General features: G+C 29.6%; 1 protein-coding gene across 1 annotated transcript; it reads right to left on the reverse strand.

Annotated features, from left to right (window-relative positions):
• Nucleotides 1–2,432: 2,432 nt before the first annotated feature.
• On the reverse strand, nt 2,433–8,788 carry LOC129949058 (uncharacterized). Its single transcript, XM_056060266.1, has 2 exons — nt 7,566–8,788; nt 2,433–3,171 (listed from the first exon to the last, which is right to left on the reverse strand). The coding sequence occupies exons 1-2, from the start codon at nt 8,786–8,788 to the stop codon at nt 2,433–2,435; spliced, it is 1,962 nt and encodes a 653-aa protein (XP_055916241.1).
• Between the last annotated feature and the right edge of the window lie 2,478 nt (nt 8,789–11,266).

Here is an 11,266-nt window from a genome sequence, read left to right on the forward strand (position 1 = left end):
TGAATATGAATATGAATATGAATATGAATATGAATATGAATATGAATATGAATATGAATATGAATATGAATATGAATATGAATATGAATATGAATATGAATATGAATATGAATATGAATATGAATATGAATATGAATATGAATATGAATATGAATATGAATATGAATATGAATATGAATATGAATATGAATATGAATATGAATATGAATATGAATATGAATATGAATATGAATATGAATATGAATATGAATATGAATATGAATATGAATATGAATATGAATATGAATATGAATATGAATATGAATATGAATATGAATATGAATATGAATATGAATATGAATATGAATATGAATATGAATATGAATATGAATATGAATATGAATATGAATATGAATATGAATATGAATATGAATATGAATATGAATATGAATATGAATATGAATATGAATATGAATATGAATATGAATATGAATATGAATATGAATAGTTTTTTAAGCTATTTTTTTGTCTGTCGATTTGTCTTGCTAAAAAGGTTTATAGGGTTTCGTTAAAAAAGTTGTCAGTTGAATTATTCTCACAAAGTTTAAATTTACCAACAATATTGTTTATATAAAGAAATAGTTTAGCTTCAAAATCTAATTTTGTTAAATAGATTTTTAGTCGAAAACAAATTTTTACCAATTCAATTAGCCTTTCTTAAATTTTTACAAATTGGATGAATGAAATTAATTTGAGATATATCAACAACTGAACATCAATTTTTACCAAATTTGCGTACTATTTTTTGAAGATATTATATTTTTATAAAAAACTAGTTAATATCGAAAACAATATTTTTTGTGAAATAAAACAAGTTTGAATAAAATATTTTTAATTTTTAAAAGCTTTTTGAGTCGTTAGTACATTTTTACCAAGCTTTAGTACTGTTTTTCTTGCTAGGTTTCTATTTTTTGTAAAAAATAGATTTTTCTCAAAATTTTGACGAATGTTGAAAACAATAATTTTTAAAAGATAAAAGAAGTTTAAAGACAATATCTCAAGGTAAGATATTTGAGCCTAAATCAATGTTTACCAACTTTTATTAATTTTTTTGTTTGAGTTTTTATTTTTTGTAAAAAAAACTGTCTATTCGATTTTTCTAAAAAATTGTTTTAATGTTAAAAATAACATTTCTTTGAAAAGATATTTGAGTCGAAAATCAATCTTTACGAACTTCTGATACATTTTTTTTGTTTAAGTTTTTATTTTTGTAAAAAAAAAACTGTCAATTTGATTTGTCTCAAAATTTAACTGAATGTTGACAACAAAACTTTTTAAAAGATAAAAGTAGTTTAAAGCCAATGTGTCAGAGTTTTGATAAGATGTGTAAGTAATGTTTTTTTAAGGTTTTTATTTTCTATAAAAACAAACTGTCAACTGTTGAAAACGTTATTTTTCTTTGCACAAAATCGTTTTGGTGAATCATTTTGCATTCGTAACATTTTACAGGTGACACATTTTTTTCGTTAATTGGATTTTTTTCAAAAAATATACTTGTTTGGTATCACGTTACAATATATTACATAAAATTCAAGTCTCTAGGGTTTATGTTCATAAGATATTTAGGGTCAACCAAAATGTTCACCTTTTTTAAGCTTCTATATTAAAAAAAAAAACCTACGTAATTTTCTTGAGAGCCCTTTCTGCATCTTTCTGCCTTATTATCTGTATACAAACATTTATTTCAAGTCGATATCTCTTCTGGTTCTTGAGCTATGGACGACGAAAAAAACATCGCGAACGGACGTCCACACGCCACACAGACATCTTTCTAAAAATCTGTTATTTCGACTCTAGGAACCTTGAAACGTCGAGAAATGTCAAAATTTTCAATTTGACAAATCGGACCCATTACAATAACTTCCTATGGGAAGTTAAAAATGTCTTTTCTTCGGAAAAATTCCAACAAAGTAGAACTTTTGTTGAGAGTTTCATGTATATGTTTTTAAAGATCTTTAAAAAGTTCTTCAGTTTTGAAGGTATTTTTAGACTTTTTGTTTAGATAATGCTTAAAATAAACCCCATATCATGAATATTGGACAAAGTTATATAATTTGTCAAGTATGCAAATCACAGATATTTCTTCATTTATTTAGAATCCAACGGTACTTTGTTTATTATTCAGTATTAGACGTAAAGTTTTTTACCAAAACTCAGCTTAGTCGGAATTTTTTGAAGTCAATATATAATTTTCCTGGATTAGAAAACTACTACTAGAGTTTATAAGATCATAATTTGTATCCATTTTAGCAAACAATTTTATCAAAATTAACTGAAATTTAAAAGGCAGCTTTAAGAATTCCTTGACGAAATAACCCAAAATTTAATTCTTTTATGTATTCAAAATTTATTGTAGCTACTTTAAATATTAAAATATATTCATTTCATGTTTATCATAAAGGTTTCTTATCTAGATCTTCGTCTCTTTCTCTATCAACCACAACATCATCAACACTATTTTCATCTTCATTTGGACTGTCAGTCGATTTGGGAATTGTCATTTCTTCACCATCCGGAATGTTTCTTGTTTCAGCTAAATCATTTGGCATTTGTGCCAAGTTAATCGGACACATGCATGGCACAAATTGTACATTTGGATTTTTTTGATTTGGCCCCAAGCCCGAGTAATCCGGATAAGGATAGGGCCTTATAAAGTTTGGTGGTTGTTGAAAGTATGGCAGACTACGTCGATTATACAATCCTCCGTAATATTGCTGTTGTTGTGAAAATGCATCTAAATACCGTGTTCCACTGTTTAAGGAATTTTGAGAATTAATCAATGGAATTGGTACAGGTTCTTGAGAAAATTGTTGTTGTTGTTGTTGTTGTTGTTTTAGAAGAATTGGAGGTGGTGGTGGTGATGGTGGTTCAGTACTTGTAGTCGTAGTTGTTGTTGTTGTGGTCGTCGTAGGTGCGGGAGTTGGTGGTTTACTTTGTTCAGTTGTGGTTGATTTCGGTATTATATCATATCTAGGTCCGGTGAGTATGGGGGCTGATGGAACTCTTGAAGGCCAATTGAATGGGTTAACTGAAGTTCCAAGAATCGAAAACGAAAGTGGCGAAACAGCTCCGACCGGCTGATAGGTGTACGTTCTAAAGTATCCAAGAGGAATGTGTTTGACAGGTGGTTCACTGATGGAAGACAAATTGAAATATTTAAATAAAAGCTAAGGAAGGTAAAAACATAGAAGACAGTCAAGATAACTCACGTTGAAGGAGCTGGACTCCACCAATAGGCTTGACAAGTTGTTACAAAAACTGAGATCATCTGAAAAACATACAAAATTAGTTATAAAAATCTCAACAACAAAATGTGTTTCTTAATTTTTATTTCGAAAATCGTTTGAGCGGTTTTTTCAAAGTCATTTGTTTCAACTTTTTGTTAAATATTTTAAGTATGCAGTTAATTAGTCCTAAGTTTTGATTTATTTATAAAATTTTAACACGTTTTTAAGATCTCGAGGAAATATCATAAAAAGAAGAAATAGATTAAGAACTTAAAGCATTTATAATTTATTTTTAGATATTTAAACCAAATTTTTTTATTTTTTATTCCAAACCACTCTTAAAAATTAAAATATTGCAAAATAAATATTTGAAGAAATTAGATGGCGCTATTATTATCAATCTCAATATTATGTCGAAACCCCAAAAATTGAAAAAAATCACAGTTTTGTGAACACAGTTATTAAAATTTAGTTCTTTTAGTTCAAAATTTATTTGGTTTGATACTCAAATACTTTCTGAAAAAAATTATTGTAAGAACAATCACGATCCACTGTACTTTTATTAGCTTTTTAATTCTAGAACTTCGAAAGAGTGTGTTTTTTTTGCAGTAAATTGAATCCTCGAAACTTGAATACACTTTTTTTCTATACACCAAAAGCATTCAAAATACAATAATAAGATTCAAAACATTAAGAATAAAAGAACTCTGACTTTTTAAACTTTAATATATTAAATCAACTCCACTTTTTCGTACCAAACAACTCCAAATATTTTTCAAATCCATTTTAGTCCAAATTAATCCAAAAAGCTATAAGAAAAATATTTCAAGTCCCGAACTATAAACTACGTGTGTAGATTCACTACTTCCCAATAATCTCCTTGACAGTCACTTTGAGTATGAACCTGTTCATCTAAAATACCATCTCTTATAAAGATTTATCCCCACTTTAAAAAAAAAAACTTCAAAATCAAAATTTAAAAGAACATCATCCAAAATTAGATAGAATCATTTGTTTATTAAAAAACGATTCTCCTCATTCACACGCATAGGATGCTGTTTTCGTGTTCCCCTTTTTGAGATGCATTTATCATCATAATCTATACCTTCTATAGGTTTTGAGAGAAGGAATAAAGATAAACAAAAACTTTGGAATGTGATCTTTAATTTTGACATTAGAGCTCACAAATAATAAAATATAACAAAACTTAGAAAACACGCCTTAAGGAATAAAACATAAACAACATTATAGCTCTTGTTGTTTTACCGTTGTTCCAATCGGTTTCATCAAAAAGAAATTAAATTAAGGTAGCTCTTCACCCTAAAGGTTATACATAACAACAACACCAAAATCTTGGAATACATAACAAATTTGTTGCATCGTGTGTATTTGAGTGATTGGTGTTTGGATTTCCTGTCAGGATGACAGATCATAATAGTCTAACTGTAAAACAAAACAAAAAGTGACAAATTCTTAGCATTCCAGAGATACATGAAAAAAAAAAGACTAATGATGGTCATCTATCGAATTTAATTTAATTTCTGTCTTGTTTTCTTGATTATTCGATATTGGGTCTTTGAAACGTCAGACTAAAGAAACTTTCATACGGGATGCGTGTTAATTTGAAAGTGACAATATTTTAAGCAGATTTTGACAGCAAACGTCACTGGATGAAATATTCATGATATTACACTGCAAGAGGTGCAAGTTAAACCTTTTTTGAGTTATCAAGTGAAAGTATTCTAAACTGATCTAAAAATGATCTGCGACATTAGTGTAATATCACAGATTTAAGTTGAATCTGCTTATCGTATAAAATGACAGATTCATGAAAAGACTTTTGAATAATTCACACTTGCGATTTTGAATAATTTACATTTGCCAATTTGATCTTAAATTAAAAATAAATCAATTTATTTAAACAAAAATTGTTAATTTGATTTAACGAGATTGAAGTTCAATCTGCTTAAAGTATAAAATGACATCTCGTACAAAACGACAAAACAATGAAATGATTGAATAATTTACACGTGTACAATTGATCTCAAATCAAAAATAAAACAATTTATTAAGCCGAAAATTGATGAAATATAATTTGACAGATTTAATTATATTCAAGTTGAATCTGCTTAAAGTACAAAATGACAGCTCATAGAAAATGGCAGATCAATTTTATGATTAAATAATTCACACCTGCCAATTTGATCTCGATAATTTAACAGATTTTATAAGATTCAAGTTGAATTTGTTTTAAGTATAAAATGACAGCTCGTGGCCGATCGATGAAAAGATTTATTTATTCATACCTGAGAATTTGATCGCAAATCAAAAATAAATCAATTTATTTAAAAGAAAATTGATAATTTGATTTAATGAGATTCAATTTGAATCTGCTTAAAGTATAAAATGACAGCTCATAGAAAATGTCAGATCAATTAAATGATTAAATAATTCACACCTGCGAATTTGATCTCAAATCAAAAATAAATCAATTTATTTAGACAAAATTTAAGAAAAACGATAATTTGACAGATTTTATAAGATTCAAATTGAAACTTTTTAACGTATGAAATTACAGTTCGTAGAAAACGATCGATCGATAAAAAGATTGAATAATTCACACCTGCAAATTTGTATTTAGAGAAAATTAAATATTTAACAGATTTAAAAAGTTTCAAGTTGAATCTTCTAAATATTTAAAATTGCCATTCGGTGAAACTTTATGTCAAATCAAAAATAAATTACTTTTTTAGACAAAAATTGAGACAATCGATAATTTAACACATTAACCTATAAAATGACAGTTCGTAGAAAAAAATTGAATAATTGCACCGGCGAGCTTGATCTCAAATTAAAAAAAAAATCAATTTATTTAGCCAAAAATTGAGAAATTCGATAATTTGACAGATTTGAAAAAATTGAAGTTAAAGTATTAAATGACCGATCGATGAAAAGATTGAATTATTCACATCGAAACATTTGATCTCAAATCAAAAATAAATCAATTTATTCATACAAGATCTGGAAAATTTGATAATTTGACAGATCTAACTAGATACAAGTTTAATCTGCTTAACGTAAAAAGTGACAGTTCGAAGAAAATAAACAATCAATTAAAAGATTGAATAAGACAGAACCGCAGAATTGATCTTAAATCGATAATAAATCAATTTATTTAGCCAACAATTGAGAATATCGACAATTTGACAGATTTAACACATTCAAGTTGCATCTGCTTAAAGTATAAAATGATAGTTCATAGAAAACGACATATCAACGAAAACATTGAATAATTCACACCTGGAAATTTGATCTCAAATCAAAAATAAATTAATTTATGTAGCCAAAAACTGAGAAAATCGATAATTTGACAGATTTAATAAGATTCAAGTTAAATCTACCTAAAGTATAAAATGACAGCTCGTACAAAATGACAGATCAATTAAAGAATTGAATAATTCACACCTGCAAATTTGATCTCAAATCATAAATAAATTTGTTTATTTAGACAGAAATTGATAAAATCGATAATTTGACAGATTGAACTAGATTCAAGTTAAATCTGCTTAAATTAGTAAGTGAACGATCAATGGAAATATTGAATAAATCACAACCGAATATTTTATTTAAAATCAAAAATAAACCAATTTACGAGTAGTTATACAAGAATTGAGAAATTCGATAATTTGACAGTTCGTAGAACATGATCAATCGATGAAAAGAGCGAATAATTCACAACCGCAGATTTGTTCTGAAATCAAAAATAAATCAATTTGTTTAGACAGAAGTTGAGAAATTCGATAATTTGGCAAATTTAAATATAAAATTACAGTTCATAGAAAATGACAGATCAATAAAAAGATCAAATATTTCATTCTAGCAAATTTGATCTCAAATCAAAAATAAAGCAATTGTTTTTATACAAAAAGTGAGAAAATCGATACTTTGACAGATTTAAAATGACAGTTCATAAAAAGGATTGATTTATAAATTAATTTATTATTTAAAAAACTAGAAAAGTGATAGTTTAACAGATTTAAACAAAATTCAATACATTTATTTATTGTATGATTTAAATGAAACACCAAAAAAATGTTTTAAAAAAATAGTAACAAATTTATTTAAATTGCTTTTTATTTAATCATGAGTTTGTGGTCAAGCATTCGTGACATTTTGTGATTCTTTGGTAAATCCTGGATCGATATTGAATTCAAATAGTTGGATTTATGGGCTTCTCTATTTCTAAAAGATATCAATTATTTAAGTTTTAAAATATTGAATACAAAACTTTTAACTTACCTTGAATTCCAAATTAACCAAGTCTCTTCGGGTGCTCCAATTGATGCCGCTGATGTTGACGATGATTTCCTCGTATCTCCTGTCAAATCATCTGCTCTATGTTTCTTAAAGGGTTTATACCTAAGAAGTTTATTTAAGGTGTAAATAGGATAAACAGTTTTAAATCCACCATACTTTGCTGATAAAACTGATCGGTAGCGTTTTTTTGGAGCAATCGATCGATCTTGAATCTCATTGCCTTGAATTATTCGATATGGCTCATTCGGAGAGGTTGTTTCTTCGAACCGATGATTCGTGTGGATTTCATTTGGAACTTCAATTTGTTTACGCAATGTCATTGGTGTAGTTGATTCTGGACTTGGAGTGATGAAAGGTAGTGACCAATATTTGGAGTGAACATCATTTTGTGAATAAAACGAATGGTAACAATTATGACAATCTTCATTTTCCCTTATCGGCTGGACTTCTTCGATGGCATCGGTTTTATCCACTTTATCATTGTATTCAACTGAGGACGATGAATCGAATAAACCCAATCTTGGATCGACAGCTGCCTCATGGGTGTAAAATGGAATCAATGTCAAATTGTGGAATGCCAACGGAGGCTTCTCATAATTTTCTGATGGAACTCTTTCCACAACGGGAGTAGGTTTAAACTTCGGCGAATAAGGTGGATACAACACCTGACCAGGAACTGGCTCCTTCATCGGGTATTTCTTTCCCGACATCATTGTGTTGAAGATCATCTTTGCCTTGGGTCCCCGGTAAATCAAAATTGGATCAGATTCTGATCCATAATCATCGAATACTGGGAATATCCTTTGGTTTTTGTTTCTCGAGTGATGTTTTTGCTTTCGCAGTCTTGACTTTGCAGCTGGTGGTTTTGTTACAGAAAATGGAATTATATTGATGTAATGATTTGGAAGCTTCCATGGAGAACTTTCTGATGGAGTGATAAACCTCTTTGTGTTTTTCAGATTTACAATTGGTTTTTGTTGATGATACGGCACATTTATATCTCCAGGATGATTAAATTTATCCTCCAACACCCATAAGGGTCGATTGGGCTGCAAATAAGATTTCCTTTTATAAGTCTCAGGACTCGGATAGAACTGAGGTCGACTTGTGGTGGAATTATTTCTTTTTCTATTCACAATACAAACTGCTGGTTGAATATTTAATAGAACTGTCCAAACCAGGACCACTCTGAGAATTCTTTTCATTTTTGCGATGAGACGTTTCAATGAGAAGCTCTTGACGAATGGAAACCGAGTCTTTTATTTCGGTAGCATTTATAGCTACTTATTTTGTCGGAATTAAAATTCACAACTAAATTTTTAACTTTATTTCTTGTCATTCCAGTTAATTTTATTTTTATTTGACGAGAGTAGATCACTGGAACAGAACAAATGACAAAAATAAAAGTCGTGTAACAAGTTCTTGTTTTGCTTTCTTTTGTTAATGTGATGTCAAAGGTGACGTTTAAATGACATTTTATGGGAGTGATAAGTGATTATTGTCAAGGGCTTACAAAAGTATAACAAGTCATTTTGATATTCAAGCCATAGTAAGACAAGAAATCATAACTGACAAATTATTTACTTTCCTACAAAAGTTTAATAACCTCCATCTCAGATGGCGCTTAGAAAATAACAAAAACTTCAAAATTTGTAAGATTTATGTCAAAAAAATTGACCAATCAATCAGAATCTCGATTAGACATCATTAAATTCAATTACATAATATTCATACATACATCCAGGGCTTGAGGGCATAGAGCACTTTACTTGCTATAAGATACCATCATTTGAATGCATATACGACTTGATGGCTAATGATGCGCACAAACAAATGAGGAGGAGGCGTGTTATTGTACCTAGTGGCTCCGCGTGATGTTGATGCACATGTGCTTCTTCAGGAAGTCGGTTACCAGTGCTACGAGTAGGTATTTTGGTTCGTCTTTACTATATTCATATTACATCGAATGAGGAATTGGGCAATGATGATGGGCGTTCGTGTTCCACAATGATTAAATGTCCATTTTCTTTAATGTTTTGTGTACATGTTTTGGTTGTTGTTTTTTTTTTTTTACTTTGTAGGATGGACAAGTTTTGGTTCCCAGATCAAAAATCATGACTGAGTTAAGGCCGATTGCCAGTAGACTTTGTTGCTAATGGTTTCGGTGTTGGCGATCGTGCCGGGGGATTAACACAAATTCTTTTTTTTTTGGTTTTTGATTCAATGCACTGATTGATGTAACATAATTTTCTTTTTTCATTTTCCGACTGATTTGTTGTTTTTTTTTTTTATTTTTTGATTAATAAAGTTTGATATGAAGCCGGTTGGGATTATATGTAAATATGGAAGTGGTTGTCAAGATGTTTTGGTTGGGATAATCCTTTGTTATACAATTTTCCGATATGTTTTTTTCCCTTTTATATTAATATTTTATCAGTATGTAAACATCATTTTAGAGGAGGATAAAAAAGATACAGACATGGATTATGCAACAAAAATCGTTCCTTTTAAGTTTAATTGTGACTTAGTAATGAGAAAATGGAACATTTTGGGATGATTTCGATTTTGTTTTCACATTTAGGACTAAGAACAAAAAACAAAGTTCGCTTATCAGCTCTTTCATTTGATAAATTTCATTTTTTTTTATATAATTTACAGGCACTCAAGGGGTTATAAAAACCCTTTATATGTTTAGTGCGAGCGTTAGGAAAATAGGAAAGGATTTAAGAGGAGATACCGGTGCACATTGATCTAACAGTTTTGAACATCAAAATGGTAGGGAAAAACAGAGTTGGCTAAAGCATTCCACATTTTCGATGTGCGATTTAAGAAAGAATCTCTATACTTGACCGAAATTAAGCACAAGGGTAAACTGATGAGCATTCCTGGAATTGCGAGTATTACGGCTGAATCGTTTAAGGGTTGGAATGCAACTGGCTAAATCGACAGAACATTGTTTGAAAATATATCGATAAAACAACGAAAGACATGAGACATTGCTGCGGTGTCTGGCGATGTAAATGTTTCGATTATAGTTCTTTTTTTTTTTCATTTTTAAAGCCCATTTTTGAATTCTATTTAAGAGATTTAAACTTGTTTAAGGGGCACCTGTCCAGATATGTGAATTATATTCAAGCTTTGAACGGGTGAAAGCTTTGTAAATTACAGCCACATCAGTATGGGTCAAAAATTACTTGCACCTTCGGAGAAATCCTAAGCACCTGATTAGTTTCCTGGATGCAAGGGCCACTCATAGAAAGCGGCATCGGGGGTGTGTTACGCTTAAACGACCGGAGAAAGCATTGAGTTTTCGAAGCATTAAATTCTACGCGGTTTTTGATTCCCCATTGAACAATGCTGTCAAGACCGGAATTTAATGAGCTTATCTCACGCTGAAGTTCCACAACTGAAGGACAAGGATTTTAATCTAGCAACAAATATTAAAAGCTAAGGGGACTGTCGTCAGCGAAACAGTCTAATGGAAGAAGTGACAGACAAAAGACCATTTATAAATATAAGGAAGAGAATCGGAGACAAAACAGAGCCCTGTGGGACACCTTCATTTATCTTATGAATTTCAGACTTGAATCTGTCCAAAACAACTTGTATTGAAAGGTTCGAAAGAAAATTTTTAATCCAACGAAGAAGAGATTCGTCGATACCGAAATCACGCATTTTCGATA

The sequence above is a fragment of the Eupeodes corollae genome, chromosome 3 (assembly GCF_945859685.1).
Source record: "Eupeodes corollae chromosome 3, idEupCoro1.1, whole genome shotgun sequence".
Lineage (NCBI taxonomy): Eukaryota > Metazoa > Arthropoda > Insecta > Diptera > Syrphidae > Eupeodes > Eupeodes corollae.